Raw genomic sequence first — 20,549 nt, 5'->3', positions numbered from 1 at the left:
GACCCGTTTATCGATGAGTTTTAGCTATTTAAAACTTGTTGCGTATGATAAATTGTGTCCCAGCCAATCAGCTTCCAACTGTAAATTTTCAAACACATGACAGTTATGAGCTGATTGGCTGGAGCACAATTTATTACAGGTTGAGTATCGCTTATCCAAAATTCAAAATCCCACATTTTTGGGTCCCCTATTGAGATAATGACATGTATATTATGTGTATATATAGATATATTATATAGATAAATAGCTAAAACTTGTTGATAAATGGGTCCCATAGCCTGAAGATAATTTTATACAATATTTTTTAATAATGTTGAGCATGAAACAAAGTTTTTGTACATACGTGAAATTCTTTTGTTTCATATACACCTTAGCCTGAAGGTATTTTATATAATATTTTTGTGCCATTACACTGCACCATCAGAAAGCAAAGGTGTCACTATCTCATAATATTCTGTATTTCAGAATAGTCCGTATTTCGGATTTTGGATATAGGAGACGGAACACGTATAATCTGTACCATGATATCACTAGGTCTTATAACACAACTATTTTTATATGATGTTTCAGTATAGACTTCCTCCGGGGGCTCCGGTTTCTTCCCACACACCAAAGACTTAATGATAGGTTGACTCCAGACAAAAATAACCCTAGTGAGATAGTTAGTATGTATGCTGTCCCTGGAGCCAATTCCGCACATATGCATAGCTGTATTTATCTCATGATGCGTACATTTATGTATTGGCAGCATGTGCACCTGGTTTACTACAGTGTGTGTACCTGCCCTATAGTAGGAGAAAAAGATAGCATCCTAACAGGTGTACTGTATATGTGCTATGTCAGGGTTGTGCAAGTGGTACGGTCACGCAGAGCGCACAGTTCCGGGCAGTGCTGCACTTCCTAATGCTAACAGCCACGACCCTCTGTGTGACATCATGTGCTCAGGGGGGCATACAGCCGCCCTGTAATGCCGCTGCGCTACATGCTGGCCCGAATGGGAAACATTTGCATGAATATACCCTTAGTGATCTTCTCTCTGCTGTTCTGATTCTCCAGTTAAGACTTGATATGTATAAAATGCAGGTGAATCTGCATAGCTGCTTATATGGGCATTTATTCATGCAAGAAAAGCTATGCAAAAGGCATATGTTTGGAATGGGTTGGGTATGGTTGACCAGCAGCCAGGATCCCAGGGGCCAGCATACTAACGCCAGGATCCCGGACACCAGAATGCCGGTAGGGGGGCGAGCACAATGAAGACCCTTGTGGGCTCACTGCACTCGCCACGCTGCGGGCTCGGTGGTTTGCTACGCTTGCCACAGGTTCTATTCCCACTCTATGGGTGTCGTGGATACCCACGAGTAGGAATAGCCCCTGTTTGCCTTTATTCCGGCTGGCGGCATTGTCAGTGGTCGGGATTTCGGCGTCGGTATCCTGACAGCCGGGATCCCAACTGCTGGAAATTTAACTGTATCCTGTTCATAATATATAGGCACTATATAAATAATCTTTATATATTTTTGGGTATTTCAGCAGAACATGATGAATGATGGAAAGCACAATATATCTGCTGCTGCTGCTCTCCCTCTATGTGCAGTGGTGTAGGAAAGAGTTACAGTATGTGCCTGGGGCAAGCAAATGCAGCGACCCTCCCTAGCAGTACTAAAGTGGCAGCATGATAACAAGCAGATGGAATGGTCAGCAGTATGAATGGCAATTGTATGTGAGAGAAGTCAGTTAACTGGAGGGTTCTGTACTGCTTTGCAGGCAAGACGTAGTGAGGAAAGTATCCCGTTCAGAATCCCGGCTGTCGGGATGCCGGTAGCCATAATACCGACACTGGAATCCCGACAGCCGTCAGAATACAGACGATGGAATCCCGAAAAGATCAGGATCCCGACAGTCAGGATCCCGAAGGTAAGTATGCACAGCCGGGTTAGGTTTAGTCACACTCCGGAGGGGTTAGGGTTAGGCTCCGGGGTGGGAGAGGTTAGGGTTAGGCTGCACAGAGGGGGGGTTAGGGTTAGGCACCACCGGGGGAGTGTTAGGGTTGGGCACTAAGGGGGAGGGATAGGTTTAGACTGTGGGTGGGGGGGTTGGGTTTAGGCACCACCGGGGGGAGGTTAGGGTTAGGCACGAATAGCGGAGGTTAGGGTTAGGCACCAATAGGGGAGGTTAGGGTTAGGCTGTTGACAGGGAGGGTTAGGGGTGGGAGGTTAGGGTACCTAACACGCCCTTGTCGGTATTACTGCGACTGGGATGCTGGCATCGGTATACTGACCGGTGGCATCCCGACCGCCGGCTTTACATACTGCACCCTTATTTGCATAGTATTTGGGATGCATTATATATTGTTGTAAATCCAATGACAAAATGGCTGTTAAATTACTTTACAAGTGCTGGTCTTTTATGCAACAGACTTACGGTATATATTATTTTACAAAGTGTAAACATTTTATATGCACATTTTTCCCCCAATGTACAGAGGTAGTACTGCATTTTTATTGTCCTCCAGTATCCTGAGGTGGATAAAGCATGCAGAGTTACCTTGTACCCCCTCCAATAAGCACAAATAGTAGACGATGCCTCCGACTGACGCGATAAGAGTTTCATACGTCTCAGCATTACACGGGCCTAGAATCAAATTTAAAAAGTTATTTATACAGTGCACGCATATTTAGTCACTCAATACAGTTTCTGCCCCAGTGGAGCTTACAATCTATATATCCTGCCATGTGGACACATACCCAATAGGGTTAATTTGTCATTAGAATCTAATTAGTGGGAGGAAACTGGAAAAACCGGAGGAAATCCATGTGGAGAACATGCAAACACCACACAAATAGGACACTGGTTGGAATTAAACCCATGACCCCAATGCTAATCACTGTGCCACCGTGCTGCCTCGGTAGTAAAGTGTGCAGGCCACAGAGGAGACACAATAATCATAAAATGTGTGCAAAATGTAAGTGTATCATACAAAAAAAGTATTATTATTATTATTGTTATTTTAGCATTAAAACTTACCTTCCAGCCTCGGATATATGCTTGCAAAAGTAAAGCTGAAAACTTTATTTTCTGGTATTCTTTCTTTTGCTGTAAATAATATACATATAGCGTAAATAAATGGTTACATTTGTAAAACCTAACATTATTGTGTCATTATTAGTCAATGTTACAATAAGTGCATATTTTGTGAATCAGCTAATTATTGGCTATTAGCACTTAATATGTCTTTCAGTTTACTGAAATGTGATGTGCATGGACTCATTACAGAGCTGACACTCTTTTAGGACTTGTGTGTGAATATGCATTCATCTAGTAATTGTCCATCCCACATAAGCTTTTCCTTCTACAAAACCACCCAACCTCCATCATATTCACTGTGAAATCTTGCTGACTGGAATATAAGCAAATGAAGTTAAGGGTCCAAATTTGAACCTGTAATAACTGTGATGACTAAATGTGGTATTTTTACTAAGCCTTGGATGGAAATAAAGTAGATGGAGATAAAGTACCAACCAACCAGATCCCGTCATTTTTCAAACACAGCCTGTGACATGGCAGTTAGGAAGCTGATTGGCTGGTACTTTATCTCCATCTAAGGCTTAGTACTGAGGGGATCAATCAGACCCGATCGCACACTGCAGTTTTTTGCAGCCGTGCGATCATGTCTCAACAGCGCATGCGTGTTGGCCGCAATGCGCAGGCGCGTCGCTGCCCGGCGACGGACGACACTTGGCAGCGATGAAAAGAACGAGGAAAGCGATCGCAGCGGCGACAGGAGGAGGTCGACTGGGGGTGTCAACTCACTGCTTCCTGGGAGTGTCCGGCCGAACGAAGGCGTGCCCGGCCGTTTCCAGGGAGTGATCCTGACGTCACCTCCAGGCCGGATCGTCGCAGTGGCTGAGTAAGTCCTGAGCGTTTACCCCCTCCCCTGTAGCCGGCGATTACCTGGTCGCAGCAGTGCAAAAATCCGCCTGCGTGCGACCAGGTCAGAATGAGGGCCATAGACCCAATAACTTACTGAACTCCAGTGAAAAAATACATTATCAGTTCTTCTGTAAGATCAGTATGCTAATGCTACCAAAAGTCTCATGTCATACATCATCTTCAGGCCGGATTTAATTAGGATCGTAACTTCACGCGCAAGCACACTTGCTTCTAGCCTCAGACTTTTACGTCTGGAGCTGTTCAATTAAAAGCCCTTTTCCTTATGCGGTAAATCAACGGCTAACGCCCATTATCACTTAAATTCCGGGATTAGTGCTCAGTGTTCCAGTTAAACACGGCACCTGCGATTAGGGCAGAAAGTACTATAAACCGAGGATTTCTGCCAGATGCTCAGACGGGGGTGATTGAATAGCCCTAGGCACACCTGGGAGGAATAGTAATATATTTTATACTAGTCTTTAGCCAACAGATACTGAATTATCAGAAATGTAATTAGAAGGTCCTGACACTTACCGCGTGGCCCCGATAAAAGGCAGAAATTAGGATCTGGCTCTTGCGCATAAGCAAATATTGAACTCGCATTCTCCATCCGCGAAATATCTTTTGTATGAGGGTGGCCAGTTCATTTAATTTATCCCTGCGTTTCTGTTCCAAGTCAAAAAGCTAAAAGCAAAATCGGTTGTCAGTGAAATGTTACAAGGCAATAATCATAATGAAAGGCATGACCTCAATAAGACAATGACACGAAGAACAGAAATGAGCACTACAGTGAGAGACAGCCTGTTCGTTTATGCTGGAAACATGGCAAAATGATGTTTTATGCAGACAATTAGTCAAAGCAAAAACAACAAGAAAATAGTTGGAACTTTCGCTGTGCTGAAAAGTTGTGGGGCCCATACTGTACATTAGGCAGAAATCAGGACAATGTCCCATTCTATTCATGCTGGAGTAGGATGACCAAATAAATCCAACAAGTTGGGTTTCCCCGACTCGCCAATTCCAACCAGCAAATGGACGGGATTGGCGCATCGGGAATTTTTATCTTGCTATTTTTTCCTGATCTGTCAACAGATCGCTGATCATCGATGGCAATCGATCAGCGAATTGGATCACAGAACAAGAAATCGGGCCATAGATGTATGTGAGTATAGGGTAGGGTAAGTACTGGGGGTTAACAGTGTTTGAAATACTCTCACGTTGGGGCTGGTTCTTCTGAGTCAGACGCAAATAGCCAGTTTTAGCAAACAGTGCATGTGCAGAAGCAAATTTAGCCATTTTTGCATAAGCTTAGAAAGTGATAAAGTAGAGAGAATTAAAGTACCAACTATTTAGCTCCTGTCATTTTTCAAACACAGCCTGTAAAGTGACAGGAGCTGATTGGTTGGTATATTATCTCTCTCCAATTTATCTCTTGATACATATCCCCCTTTGTGTGAAATGGGCATTACTGGGCAACAACTGGTCTGTGTCCAGGAAACACAGGCAAGAGAGCTGTCTTGTGGGAGTATCATAGGAGTGTCGTGGGTGTGTAGCTTGAGTTCCGTGCTAAACTAGGTCATGCATTCGGTGAAGGGAAGCCTGTTTCTAATGGCTCACTTGCTTCTTTTATTATCTAGCATCACAAAATAAGTTTCTTAGTATTACAAATATTCTTTAAGAAACAGAATTTAAAGACTATTATTTATCATTATATCTTATATGGACTCTAATCCTAACTTATGGTTCACTGGGCCTAATTCAGCCCTGATCGCTGTTGTGTGAAATCACACAGCGGATGATTATCGATCAACTGTGCATGCGTACGGATCATAATGCGCAGACGCAAGGTCAAACTGCGAAAAAATCTTGCATCTTTTTTGATCGCTAGGCGAACGCAGGCTCAATGACAGGAAGTGGGCGTTTGTGGTGGTAACTGGACATATTCCGGGAATATATCAGGAAATACGCAGGCATTCCCAAGCATTTTCAGGGCGGGTGTCATTGGCGCTTCTATAATGGGTGCAGTGTGTGCCGTGCACACGGGCCCCTGAGTCCAGGGGGGCCCCACATCGCACACACTGCACCCATTTCTCCTATACTTACCTTTCCGGAGTCCATCGCTGACCGTGTGTGGGCCCCTTCCTCTCCCGTAGCCATTGCGCCACTGCTAGCGCACTGACCACTAGAGACTCTGGCACAGTGCCAGAGTCTACATCGCTCAGAGCGCTAGCAGCGGAGCGGCGGCTACGGGAGAGGAGGGGGTCTGCACACGGGTCCCCTCCTCTCTAGAGACGCCCCTGGAGGGTGTGTGATGTCAGCTAGGGCCCCGATCAGCCTGTTTCTTTTGCATTGTAGGAGTAGGTCCTGGGCTACGCACAGACTGCACAGACTGGAAAAATAATTTGATGGTGAGTGAGTTGCGGATGGATTTGCAGCTGAACGGCGTTTGCAAAGATTTTTGCATTCGTACGTAGACTTGCACAGGGCGGTTATTTACTCTGTCTGGGCAGTGACTATCTGATCGCAAACCTCTGCAAATTTGCGCGGTGCGATCAGGTCTGAATTAGGCCCACTATCTTTATTTGTATAAACAGTATGCTTGATACACCTCCCCGTTTCTCCAAATGTTTAATCACTACAAAATATTCTACATGTTCGCAACTTTTACTATTATAGATATTATATCATGCATTTTAAAGAGCTAGTGTACAAAGATATTATTTTCTTACAAAGTATAACATACCGTGCTTGGAGTCCGGATAAATAGTTTGGTTCGCCCATATGCAAGTTCATCAGCTGGAATATTGACTTGTGGGTCACTTAGCAATGTCTCTACTCCAGCCCTGACAAAAACACCACATCGTAAAACATTAGAATTAAAGTTACAATAGAGACCATGTATTGCCCCATCTCTGTACAATAATTATTACTAATACTGTATTATCATTGATCTGTAAGGCTCCACAGTGTCCCCCAGTTCAGAATCAGAATCAGCTTTATTGGCCAGGTATGCTTGCGTATACTAGGAATTTGTCTTCGGTTTGCTATACAACAGCCAAGTAGGTAACAGGTAAGCAGGTGTGTGTGGGGGGGGGGGGGGGGGGGGAAGTAAAGTCACACAGATAGGTATACCGTAGGGACACAAGTTGGTTACATGTATGTCTAGTCAGTCAATGTTCAGGAGTTCAGCAGGCGGACCGCTTGGAGAAAGAAACTTTTGAGGCTTCTGGTGGATCTGGCGGGGACAGCCCTGTAACGCCTGCCTGAAGGTAGCAAGTTAAAAATAAGAATTTACTCACCGGTAATTCTATTTCTCGTAGTCCGTAGTGGATGCTGGGACTCCGTAAGGACCATGGGGAATAGCGGCTCCGCAGGAGACTGGGCACAACTAAAAGAAAGCTTTAGACTACTGGTGTGCACTGGCTCCTCCCACTATGACCCTCCTCCAGACTTCAGTTAGGATACTGTGCCCGGAAGAGCTGACACAATAAGGAAGGATTTTGAATCCCGGGTAAGACTCATACCAGCCACACCAATCACACCGTATAACTCGTGATACAATACCCAGTTAACAGCATGATAACAACTGAGCCTCTCAACAGATGGCTCAACAATAACCTTTCTCTATCGTCCTAAGTGGATGCTGGGGTTCCTGAAAGGACCATGGGGAATAGCGGCTCCGCAGGAGACAGGGCACAAAAGTAAAGCTTTTACAGGTCAGGTGGTGTGTACTGGCTCCTCCCCCCATGACCCTCCTCCAGACTCCAGTTAGATTTTTGTGCCCGGCCGAGAAGGGTGCAATTCTAGGTGGCTCTCATAAAGAGCTGCTTAGAGAGTTTAGCTTAGGTTTTTTTATTTTACAGTGATTCCTGCTGGCAACAGGATCACTGCAACGAGGGACAGAGGGGAGAAGAAGTGAACTCACCTGCGTGCAGGATGGATTGGCTTCTTGGCTACTGGACATGAAGCTCCAGAGGGACGATCACAGGTACAGCCTGGATGGTCACCGGAGCCACGCCGCCGGCCCCCTCACAGATGCTGAAGCAAGAAGAGGTCCAGAATCGGCGGCTGAAGACTCCTGCAGTCTTCTTAAGGTAGCGCACAGCACTGCAGCTGTGCGCCATTTTCCTCTCAGCACACTTCACACGGCAGTCACTGAGGGTGCAGGGCGCTGGGGGGGGGCGCCCTGGGAGGCAAATGAAAACCTTTAAAAAGGCTAAAAATACCTCACATATAGCCCCAGAGGCTATATGGAGATATTTACCCCTGCCTAAATGTACTAAATAGCGGGAGACGAGCCCGCCGAAAAAGGGGCGGGGCCTATCTCCTCAGCACACGGCGCCATTTTCTGTCACAGCTCCGCTGGTCAGGAAGGCTCCCAGGTCTCTCCCCTGCACTGCACTACAGAAACAGGGTATAACAGAGAGGGGGGGCAGAATAAATGGCAATATATTAATATAAAAGCAGCTATAAGGGAGCACTTAATCATAAGGCTATCCCTGTCATATATAGCGCTTTTTGGTGTGTGCTGGCAGACTCTCCCTCTGTCTCCCCAAAGGGCTAGTGGGTCCTGTCTTCGTATAGAGCATTCCCTGTGTGTCTGCTGTGTGTCGGTACGTGTGTGTCGACATGTATGAGGACGTTATTGGTGTGGAGGCGGAGCAATTGCCAAATATGAGGATGTCACCTCCTAGGGGGTCGACACCAGAATGGATGCCTTTATTTGTGGAATTACGGGATAGCGTCAACTCGCTTAAGCAGTCGTTTGCCGACATGAGGCGGCCGGACACTCAATTAGTGTCTGTCCAGGCGCCTCAAACACCGTCAGGGGCTGTAAAACGTCCCTTGCCTCAGTCGGTCGACACAGACCCAGACACAGGCACTGATTCCGGTGGTGAAGGTGACGAATCAACCGTATTTTCCAGTAGGGCCACACGTTATATGATTTTGGCAATAAAGGAGATGTTACATTTAGCTGATACTACAGGTACCACTAAACAGGGTATTATGTGGGGTGTGAAAAAACTACCAGTAGTTTTTACCGAATCAGAAGAATTAAATGACGTGTGTGATGAAGCGTGGGGTGCCCCGATAAAAAACTGCTAATTTCAAAGAAGTTATTGGCTTTATACCCTTTCCCGCCAGAGGTTAGGGAGCGCTGGGAAACACCTCCTAGGGTGGACAAAGCGCTAACACGCTTATCAAAACAAGTGGCGTTACCCTCTCCTGAGACGGACGCACTTACAGATCCATCAGATAGGAGGATGGAAAATATCCAAAAAGGTATATACACACATGCAGGTGTTATACTACGACCAGCTATTGCGACTGCCTGGATGTGCAGTGCTGGGGTAGTTTGGTCAGAGTCCCTGATCGAAAATATTGATACCCTGGACAGGGACAATATTTTACTGTCGTTAGAACAAATAAAGGATGCATTTCTTTATATGCGTGATGCACAGAGAGATATCTGCACACTGGCATCACGGGTAAGTGCTATGTCCATTTCGGCCAGAAGAGCTTTATGGACACGACAGTGGACAGGCGATGCGTAGAGGAGTTATTTGAGGTCGGTCTATCGGATTTGGTGGCCACGGCTACGGCCGGGAAATCCACCTTTCTACCTCAAGTCACTCCCCAACAGAAAAAGGCACCGACCTTTCAACCGCAGCCCTTTCGTTCCTTTAAAAATAAGAGAGCAAAGGGCTATTCATATCTGCCACGAGGCAGAGGACGAGGGAAGAGACAGCAACAGGCAGCTCCTTCCCAGGAACAGAAGCCCTCCCCGGCTTCTACAAAAGCCTCAGCATGACGCTGGGGCTTCGCAAGCGGACTCGGGGGCGGTAGGCGGTCGTCTCAAAAATTACAGCGCGCAGTGGGCTCACTCGCAGGTAAATCCCTGGATCCTGCAGATAATATCTCAGGGGTACAGGTTGAAATTAGAGACAGAGCCACCTCGCCGTTTCCTGAAGTCTGCTTTACCAACGTCCCCCTCAGAAAGGGAGACGGTTTTGGAAGCCATTCACAAGCTGTATTCTCAGCAGGTGATAGTCAAGGTACCTCTTCTACAACAAGGGAAGGGGTATTATTCCACTCTATTTGTGGTACCGAAGCCGGATGGCTCGGTAAGGCCTATTCTAAATCTGAAGTCCTTGAACCTATACATAAAGAAGTTCAAGTTCAAGATGGAGTCACTCAGAGCAGTGATAGCGAACCTGGAAGAAGGGGACTTTATGGTATCCTTGGACATCAAGGATGCGTATCTCCACGTTCCAATTACCCCTCACACCAGGGGTACCTCAGGTTCGTTGTACAAAACTGTCACTATCAGTTTCAGACGCTGCCGTTTGGTTTGTCCACGGCACCTCGGGTCTTTACAAAGGTAATGGCCGAGATAATATTTCTTCTTCGAAGAAAAGGCGTATTAATTATCCCATACTTGGACGATCTCCTAATAAGGGCAAGGTCCGGAGAACAGCTAGAGATGGGTTTAGCACTATCTCAAGAGGTGCTAAAGCAGCACGGATGGATTCTGAATATTCCAAAATCCCAATTAATGCCGACAACTCGTCTGCTGTTCCTGGGGATGATTCTGGACACAGTTCAGAAAAAGGTTTTTCTTCCCGAAGAAAAAGCCAAGGAGTTATCTGACCTGGTCAGGAACCTCCTAAAACCAGGAAAGGTGTCTGTACATCAATGCACAAGAGTCCTGGGAAAAAATGGTAGCTTCTTACGAAGCAATCCCTTTCGGCAGATTCCATGCAAAGGGATCTGTTGGACAAATGGTCAGGGTCGCATCTTCAGATGCACCTGCGGATAACCCTGTCGCCGAGGACAAGGGTATCCCTTCTGTGGTGGTTGCAGGAGGCTCATCTATTGGAGGGCCGCAGATTCGGCATGCAGGATTGGATCCTGGTGACCACGGATGCCAGCCTGAGAGGCTGGGGAGCAGTCACACAGGGAAGAAATTTCCAGGGAGTGTGGTCGAGCCTGAAAAAGTCTCTTCACATAAGCATTCTGGAACTAAGAGCAATCTACAATGCTCTAAGCCAGGCGGAACCTCTGCTTCAAGGAAGACCGGTGTTGATCCAGTCGGACAACATCACGGCAGTCGCCCATGTAAACAGACAGGGCGGCACAAGAAGCAGGAGGGCAATGGCAGAAGCTGCCAGGATCCTTCGCTGGGCGGAGAATCACGTGATAGCACTGTCAGCAGTATTCATCCCGGGCGTGGACAACTGGGAAGCAGACTTCCTCAGCAGACACGACCTTCACCCGGGAGAGTGGGGACTTCATCCAGAAGTTTTCCACATGCTATTAAACCGTTGGGTAAAACCAATGGTGGACATGATGGCGTCTCGCCTCAACAAAACACTGGACAGGTATTGCGCCAGGTCAAGAGATCCGCAGGCAATAGCTGTGGACGCGCTGGTAACACCTTGGGTGTACCAGTCGGTATATGTGTTTCCTCCTCTGCCTCTCATACCAAAGGTATTGAGGATTATACGGCAAAGAGGAGTAAGACTAGTGGCTCCGGATTGGCCAAGAAGGACTTGGTACCCGGAACTTCAAGAGATGGTCACGGACGATCCGTGGCCTCTACTTCTGAGAAGGGACCTGCTTCAGCAGGGTCCTTGTCTTTTTCAAGACTTACCGCGGCTGCGTTTGACGGCATGGCGTTGAATGCCAGATCCTAAAAGGAAAAGGCATTCCAGAAGAAGTCATTCCTACCTTGATAAAGGCAAGGAAGGAAGTCTCCGCGAAGCATTATCGCCGTATTTGGCGAAAATATGTTGCGTGGTGCGAGCAGCGGAGTGCTCCGATGGAGGAATTTCAACTGGGTCGTTTTCCTACATTTCCTGCAATCAGGATTGTCTATGGGTCTCAAATTGGGATCTATTAAGGTTCAAATTTCGGCCCTATCAATATTCTTCCACAAAGAATTGGCCTCAGTCCCTGAGGTCCAGATTTTTATCAAAGGAGTACTGCATATACAGCCTCCTGTGGTGCCTAAGGTGGCACCGTGGGATCTAAATGTAGTTTTAGATTTCCTCAAATCCAATTGGTTTGAACCACTAAAGAATGTGGATTTGAAATATCTCACATGGAAAGTGACTATGTTACTGGCCCTGGCTTCGGCCGGGAGAGTATCTGAACTGGCGGCTTTGTCTTATAAAAGCCCTTATATAATTTTCCATTCGACATAGGGCAGAGCTGCGGACGCGTCCGCATTTTCTCCCTAAGGTGGTATCAGCGTTTCACCTGAACCAGCCTATTGTAGTGCCTGCGGCTACAGACGACTTGAAGGACTCCAAGTTGTTGGACGTTGTCAGAGCCTTAAAAATATATCAGAAAATCTGACTCGCTGTTTATACTGTATGCACCCAACAAGTTGGGTGCACCTGCTTCTAAGCAGTCGATTGCTCGTTGGTTTTGTAACAAAATTCAACTTGTACATTCTGTGGCAGGCCTGCCACAGCCTAAATCTGTTAAGGCCCATTCCGCAAGAAAGGTGGGCTCATCTTGGGCGGCTGCCCGAGGGGTCTCGGCATTACAACTCTGCCGAGCAGCTACGTGGTCAGGGGAGAACACGTTTGTAAATTTTTACAAATTTGATACCCTGGCAAAGGAGGACCTGGAGTTCTCTCATTCGGTGCTGCAGAGTCATCCGCACTCTCCCGCCCGTTTGGGAGCTTTGGTATAATCCCCATGGTCCTTTCAGGAACCCCAGCATCCACTTAGGACGATAGAGAAAATAAGAATTTACTTACCGATAATTCTATTTCTCGGAGTCCGTAGTGGATGCTGGGCGCCCATCCCAAGTGCGGATTATCTGCAATACTTGTACATAGTTATTGTTAACTAATTCGGGTTATTGTTTAGGAAGCCATCTTTCAGAGGCTCCTCTGTTATCATACTGTTAACTGGGTTTAGATCACAAGTTGTACGGTGTGATTGGTGTGGCTGGTATGAGTCTTACCCGGGATTCAAAATCCTCCCTTATTGTGTACGCTCGTCCGGGCACAGTACCTAACTGGAGTCTGGAGGAGGGTCATGGGGGGAGGAGCCAGTACACACCACCTGACCTGTAAAAGCTTTACTTTTGTGCCCTGTCTCCTGCGGAGCCGCTATTCCCCATGGTCCTTTCAGGAACCCCAGCATCCACTACGGACTCCGAGAAATAGAATTATCGGTAAGTAAATTCTTATTTTTAGTTAAACAATAACTATATACAAGTATTGCAGACAATACGCACTTGGGATGGGCGCCCAGCATCCACTACGGACTACGAGAAATAGAATTACCGGTGAGTAAATTCTTATTTTCTCTGACGTCCTAAGTGGATGCTGGGACTCCGTAAGGACCATGGGGATTATACCAAAGCTCCCAAACGGGCGGGAGAGTGCAGATGACTCTGCAGCACCGAATGGGCAAACTCTAGGTCCTCCTCAGCCAGGGTGTCAAACTGATAGAATTTTGCAAACGTGTTTGACCCCGACCAAGTAGCTGCTCGGCAAAGTTGTAGAGCCGAGACCCCTCGGGCAGCCGCCCGAGAAGAACCCACCTTCCTCGTGGAATGGGCTTTTACTGATTTAGGATGCGGCAGTCCAGCCGCAGAATGTGCAAGCTGAATCGTACTACAGATCCAGCGAGCAATAGTCTGCTTTGAAGCAGGTGCACCCAACTTGTTGGGCGCATACAGGATAAATAGCGAGTCAGTTTTTCTGACTCCAGCTGTCCTGGAAACATAAATTTTCAGGGCCCTGACTACATCCAACGACTTGGAAGCCTCCAAGTCTTTAGTAGCCGCAGGCACCACGATAGGTTGGTTCAGATGAAAAGCTGATACCACCTTAGGGAGAAATTGGGGACGAGTCCTCAATTCTGCCCTATCCATATGGAAAATCAGATAAGGGCTTTTACATGACAAAGCCGCCAATTCTGATACACGCCTGGCCGACGCCAAGGCCAACAACATGACCACTTTCCACGTGAGATATTTCAATTCCACGGTCTTAAGTGGCTCAAACCAATGCGACTTTAGGAAATCCAACACCACGTTGAGATCCCAAGGTGCCACAGGAGGCACAAAAGGGGGCAGAATATGCAGCACTCCCTTAACAAAAGTTTGAACTTCAGGTAGTGAAGCCAGTTCTCTCTGGAAGAAAATCGATAGAGCCGAAATCTGGACCTTAATGGAACCCAATTTTAGGCCCATAGTCACCCCTGACTGTAGAAAGTGCAGGAAACGTCCCAGCTGAAATTCTTCCGTTGGGGCCTTCCTGGCCTCACACCAAGCAACATATTTTCGCCATATGCAGTGATAATGGTTTGCCGTTACTTCTTTCCTAGCTTTAATCAGCGTAGGAATGACTTCCTCCGGAATGCCCTTTTCCTTCAGGATCCGGTGTTCAACCGCCATGCCGTCAAACGCAGCCGCGGTAAGTCTTGGAACAGACAGGGCCCTTTCAGCAGCAGGTCCTGTCTGAGCGGCAGAGGCCATGGGTCCTCTGAGATCATTTCTTGAAGTTCCGGGTACCAAGCTCTTCTTGGCCAATCCGGAACAATGAGTATAGTTCTTACTCCTCTTCTCCTTATTATCCTCAGTACCTTTGGTATGAGAGGAAGAGGAGGGAACACATAAACCGACCGGTACACCCACAGTGTCACTAGAGCGTCCACAGCTATCGCCTGCGGGTCTCTTGACCTGGCGCAATACTTTTCTAGCTTTTTGTTTAGGCGGTACGCCATCATGTCCACCTGTGGCCTTTCCCAACGGTTTACAATCAGTTGGAAGACTTCTGGATGAAGTCCCCACTCTCCCGGGTGGAGGTCGTGCCTGCTGAGGAAGTCTGCTTCCCAGTTGTCCACTCCCGGAATGAACACTGCTGACAGTACTATCACGTGATTTTCCGCCCATCGGAGAATCCTTGTGGCTTCTGCCATCGCCGTCCTGCTTCTCGTGCCGCCCTGTCGGTTTACATGGGCGACCGCCGTGATGTTGTCTGACTGGATCAGTACCGGCTGGTTTCGAAGCAGGGGTTTTGCCTGACTTAGGGCATTGTAAATGGCCCTCAGTTCCAGAATATTTATGTGCAGGGAAGTCTCCTGACTTGACCATAGTCCTTGGAAATTTCTTCCCTGTGTGACTGCCCCCCAGCCTCGAAGGCTGGCATCCGTGGTCACCAGGACCCAGTCCTGTATGCCGAATCTGCGGCCCTCTTGAAGATGAGCACTCTGCAGCCACCACAGAAGAGACACCCTGGTCCTTGGAGACAGGGTTATCAGCCGATGCATCTGAAGATGCGATCCGGACCACTTGTCCAACAGGTCCCACTGAAAGGTTCTTGCATGGAACCTGCCGAATGGAATTGCTTCGTAGGAAGCTACCATCTTTCCCAGGATCCTCGTGCAGTGATGCACCGACACCTGTTTTGGTTTTAGGAGGCCTCTGACTAGAGATGACAGCTCCTTGGCCTTCTCCTCCGGGAGAAACACTTTTTTCTGTTCTGTGTCCAGAACCATCCCCAGGAACAGGTAACAAAGGGGTTAGGATATGTCCCTGCGCACAAATGCCGCCAACCCAAGGTCTATCCTAGTGTGTCACCTAACACACTGAAATAATGCTAGAAAGGGAATATTAGAATAATCCCTAGGTGGCGCAAATAGTAAAAAGTCCAAAGAAATTACCCGTGTGGGCTAAAGTCCGTTCCTTTTCATACAAGTGAGTTCATATATGAATCCGTCGTCCAAAGATGATGTATGAAAAAAAAAACACAATATAAACACAAATGTTCAGTACAGTCTCTGTGGGTATTAGAGGAACAAAATGTACACCCAGGTTCCTTCGACTATTCAGTACTTGGGATGTGCAGTTCTACTCTTAAGGTCCACCTCAGTGACTCGCATAAATGGACTGCTTACATGTGCTTACTTCTAAAACAATTGTATAAATCACATCAAGGTTTCTTTCACCCATACAAATGCAGTATCCAAAATAATCAAGCACCCACGAGTAGGTCTCTGGGTATATAGGATGCTCACGTGTATGCTTACTTCAAGGTGCGGTGTACTTTCACATCAAAGGTTTCTTTCGATGTTTTCCGCTGTCTTCCTCCTCTATTCCTTCAATTTTACTTCATGCTCAATAAAAAGCACAAAAAAAAAAAAAAAAAAAACGAAGGAATGTATGAGGGTACAAAAGATTTTTAATAAAATGATTTAAAACAGATATTCGTCACAATAGGTTCTTATAATTGGACAAATGGTAATAATCTCATGACCAGATAGTGCAACTCCTCAACGTGAGAAAAAAAGATGGAAAACCCGGGTATTCTCACCGTTGTATCGTTGAATTCACTGGCAAAAAGTATTCAGCTTCCACATGCTCCACCACCAACGCGTTTCTACTGTATGTAAGTCTTTATCAAGGTGCATGAGATTATTACCATTTGTCCAATTATAAGAACCTATTGTGACGAATATCTGTTTTAAATCATTTTATTAAAAATCTTTTGTACCCTCATACATTCCTTCGGGTTTTTTTTTTTTTGGTGCTTTTTATTGAGCATGAAGTAAAATTGAAGGAATAGAGGAGGAAGACAGCGGAAAACATCGAAAGAAACCTTTGATGTGAAAGTACACCGCACCTTGAAGTAAGCATACACGTGAGCATCCTATATACCCAGAGACCTACTCGTGGGTGCTTGATTATTTTGGATACTGCATTTGTATGGGTGAAAGAAACCTTGATGTGATTTATACAATTGTTTTAGAAGTAAGCACATGTAAGCAGTCCATTTATGCGAGTCACTGAGGTGGACCTTACGAGTAGAACTGCACATCCCAAGTACTGAATAGTCGAAGGAACCTGGGTGTACATTTTGTTCCTCTAATACCCACAGAGACTGTACTGAACATTTGTGTTTATATTGTGTTTTTTTTTTCATACATCATCTTTGGACGACGGATTCATATATGAACTCACTTGTATGAAAAGGAACGGACTTTAGCCCACACGGGTAATTTCTTTGGACTTTTTACTATTTGCGCCACCTAGGGATTATTCTAATATTCCCTTTCTACCATCCCCAGGAACAGTAGACGTGTCGTAGGGACCAGCTGTGACTTTGGAATATTTAGAATCCAGCCGTGCTGTTGTAGCACCTCCCGAGATAGTGCTACCCCGACCAACAACTGCTCCCTGGACCTCGCCTTTATCAGGAGATCGTCCAAGTATGGGATAATTAAAACTCCCTTCTTTCGAAGGAGTATCATCATTTCGGCCATTACCTTGGTAAAGACCCTCGGAGCCGTGGATAGACCGAACGGCAACGTCTGGAATTGGTAATGACAATCCTGTACCACAAATCTGAGGTACTCCTGGTGAGGATGGTAAATGGGGACATGCAGGTAAGCATCCTTGATGTCCAGTGATACCATGTAATCCCCCTCGTCCAGGCTTGCAATAACCGCCCTGAGCGATTCCATCTTGAACTTGAATTTTTTTATATACGTGTTCAAGGATTTCAAATTTAAAATGGGTCTCACCGAACCGTCCGGTTTCGGTACCACAAACACTGTGGAATAGTAACCCCGTCCTTGTTGAAGTAGGGGCACCTTTACTATCACCTGTTGTGAATACAGCTTGTGAATTGCCTGTAACACTGCCTCCCTGCCTGAGGGAGTGGTTGGTAAGGCAGATTTGAGGAAACGGCGGGGGGGAGACGTCTCGAATTCCAGCTTGTACCCCTGAGATACTACTTGAAAGATCCAGGGATCCACCCGTGAGCGAGCCCACTGATTGCTGAAATATTTGAGACGGGCCCCCACCGTACCTGGCTCCGCCTGTGGAGCCCCAGCGTCATGCTGTGGACTTAGAGGAAGCGGGGGAGGACTTTTGCTCCTGGGAACTGGCTGTATGCTACAGCTTTTTCCCTCTACCTCTGCCTCTGGGCAGAAAGGACGCGCCTTTAACCCGCTTGCCCCTATTGGGCCGAAAGGACTGTACCTGATAATACGGTGCTTTCTTTGGCTCTGAGGGAACATGGGGTAAAAATGTAGACTTCCCAGCTGTTGCTGTGGAAACGAGGTCCGAGAGACCATCCCCGAACAACTCCTCACCCTTATAAGGCAGAACTTCCATGTGCCTTTTAGAATCTGCATCTCCTGTCCACTGCCAAATCCATAACCCTCTCCTGGCAGAAATGGACATTGCACTTATTTTAGATGCCAGCCGGCAAATATCCCTCTGTGCATCCCTCATGTATAAAAGTGCGTCTTTAATATGCTCTACGGTTAGCAATATAGTGTCCCTGTCTAAGGTATCAATATTTTCCGACAGGGAATCTGACCACGCAGCTGCAGCACTGCACATCCATGCTGAAGCAATAGCTGGTCTCAGTATAACACCTGTGTGTGTATATATAGACTTCAGGATAGCCTCCTGCTTTCTATCAGCAGATTCCTTCAGGGCGGCCGTATCCGGAGACGGTAGTGCCACCTTCTTTGACAAGCGTGTGAGCGCTTTATCCACCCTAGGGGATGTTTCCCAACGTGACCTATCCTCTGGCGGGAAAGGGTACGCCATTAGTAACCTCTTAGAAATTACCAGTTTCTTATCAGGGGAAGCCCACGCTTCTTCACACACTTCATTTAACTCTTCAGATGGAGGAAAAGCTACTGGTAGTTTTTTCTCTCCAAACATAATACCCTTTTTTGTGGTACCGGGGGTAACATCAGAAATGTGCAAAACATTTTTCATTGCCTCAATCATGTAACGTGTGGCCCTACTGGAAGTTACATTAGTCTCATCATCGTCGACACTGGAGTCAGTATCCGTGTCGACATCTGTGTCTGCCATCTGAGGTAGCGGGCGTTTTAGAGCCCCTGATGGCTTTGGAGACGCCTGGGCAGGCACAGGCTGAGAAGCCGGCTGTCCCACATTTGGTATGTCGTCAAACCTTTTATGCAAGGAGTCGACACTGTCGCGTAATTCCTTCCACAGCACCATCCACTCAGGTGTCGACCCCGCAGGGGGTGACATCACATTTATCGGCATCTGCTCCGCCTCCACATAAGCCTCCTCATCAAACATGTCGACACAGTCGTACCGACACACCGCATACACACAGGGAATGCTCTGACAGAGGACAGGACCCCACAAAGCCCTTTGGGGAGACAGAGAGAGAGTATGCCAGCACACACCAGAGCGCTATATAACACAGGGATCCCACTATAAATGAGTGTTTTTCCCTTATAGCTGCTTATATTATATATACTGCGCCTAAATTTAGTGCCCCCCCTCTCTTTTTTACCCTTATGTAGCTTGACACTGCAGGGGAGAGCCAGGGAGCGTCCTTCCAGCGGAGCTGTGAGGGAAAAAAGGCGCCAGTGTGCTGAGGGAGATGGCCCCGCCCCTTTTCCGGCGGACTTCTCCCGCTTTTTCTGGAATTCTGGCAGGGGTATTTTTACACCTATATAGCCTTCCTGACTATATATGGTGTAGATTTGCCAGCCAAGGTGTCTTATATTGCCCTCAGGGCGCCCCCCCCCCAGCGCCCTGCACCTATCAGTGACCGGAGTGTGAGGTGTGCATGAGGAGCAATGGCGCACAGCTGCAGTGCTGTGCGCTACCTTGTTGAAGACAGAAGTCTTCTGCCGCCGATTTTCAGGAACACTTCTTGCTTCTGGCTCTGTAAGGGGGCCGGCGGCGCGGCTCCGGGACCGAACAGCGAGGTCGGGTCCTGTGGTCGATCCCTCTGGAGCTAATGGTGTCCAGTAGCCTAAGAAGCCCAAGCTACCACCAGTTAGGTAGGTTCGCTTCTTCTCCCCTTAGTCCCTCGTTGCAGTGAGTCTGTTGCCAGCAGATCTCACTGTAAAATAAAAAACCTAAAATATACTTTCTTTCTAGGAGCTCAGGAGAGCCCCTAGTGTGCATCCAGCTCAGCCGGGCACAAGATTCTAACTGAAGTCTGGAGGAGGGTCATAGTGGGAGGAGCCAGTGCACACCAGTAGTCTAAAGCTTTCTTTTAGTTGTGCCCAGTCTCCTGCGGAGCTGCTATTCCCCATGGTCCTTACGGAGTCCCAGCATCCACTTAGGACGTCAGAGAAAATGCTGTGGCCGGGGTGTAGCTGGTCTTTTACTATCTTAATTGCCCGCTTTTTAGCTCTGGACAAGTATAGGTCCTGGACTGAGGGAAGGTCGGCCCCGATGATCTTCTCTGCGGTTCTGACCACCTTTTGGAGCCTGCATCTGTCCCTCGCGCTGGCGGAGCTGTACCATACGAGTATCGAGGAGCACAGTACCGACTCCACAATCGCGGAGTAGAAGAGGAGCAGAAGCTTCTGTGGGATGTTGAACTTCCTTAGTTGCCTGAGGAAGAACAACCTCTGCTGCGCTTTCCCAACAGTGGCGTTAGCGTTGGACCCCCATTTAAGGTCCCTGGAGATTGTGGTCCCTAGAAACTTGAAGGAGTCCACTAGCGATACCACACTGTCAGCAATCGTAAGCAGAGGTGCACTAGATGACTTCTTCCTGAAGTCCACTATCATCTCGACAGTTTTGAGGGGGTTGAGCTCAAGGTTGTTGTGGATGCACCACTGGGCCAGCCGGT

At 47.3% G+C, this 20,549-nt stretch overlaps 1 protein-coding gene across 3 annotated transcripts in view; it reads right to left on the bottom strand.

The window, feature by feature from the left end:
* Nucleotides 1-20,549, bottom strand: part of MYO1A (myosin IA) — a 142,340-nt gene that overhangs the window by 14,695 nt on the left and 107,096 nt on the right. For 2 of the 3 annotated variants that reach the window (XM_063952441.1, XM_063952443.1), the window contains 4 exons: nucleotides 6,677-6,776; nucleotides 4,468-4,617; nucleotides 3,028-3,096; nucleotides 2,548-2,634 (listed from right to left, as the gene is read on the bottom strand). In XM_063952441.1, coding sequence (XP_063808511.1) covers nucleotides 2,548-2,634; nucleotides 3,028-3,096; nucleotides 4,468-4,617; nucleotides 6,677-6,776 — 406 coding nt within the window. The remainder of the gene's footprint in view (nucleotides 1-2,547; nucleotides 2,635-3,027; nucleotides 3,097-4,467; nucleotides 4,618-6,676; nucleotides 6,777-20,549) is intronic. The other variant, XM_063952442.1, reaches the window with a different exon arrangement.

The sequence above is a fragment of the Pseudophryne corroboree genome, chromosome 2, assembly GCF_028390025.1.
Source record: "Pseudophryne corroboree isolate aPseCor3 chromosome 2, aPseCor3.hap2, whole genome shotgun sequence".
NCBI lineage: Eukaryota > Metazoa > Chordata > Amphibia > Anura > Myobatrachidae > Pseudophryne > Pseudophryne corroboree.
This window is presented reverse-complemented; position numbering and strand designations above follow the sequence as displayed.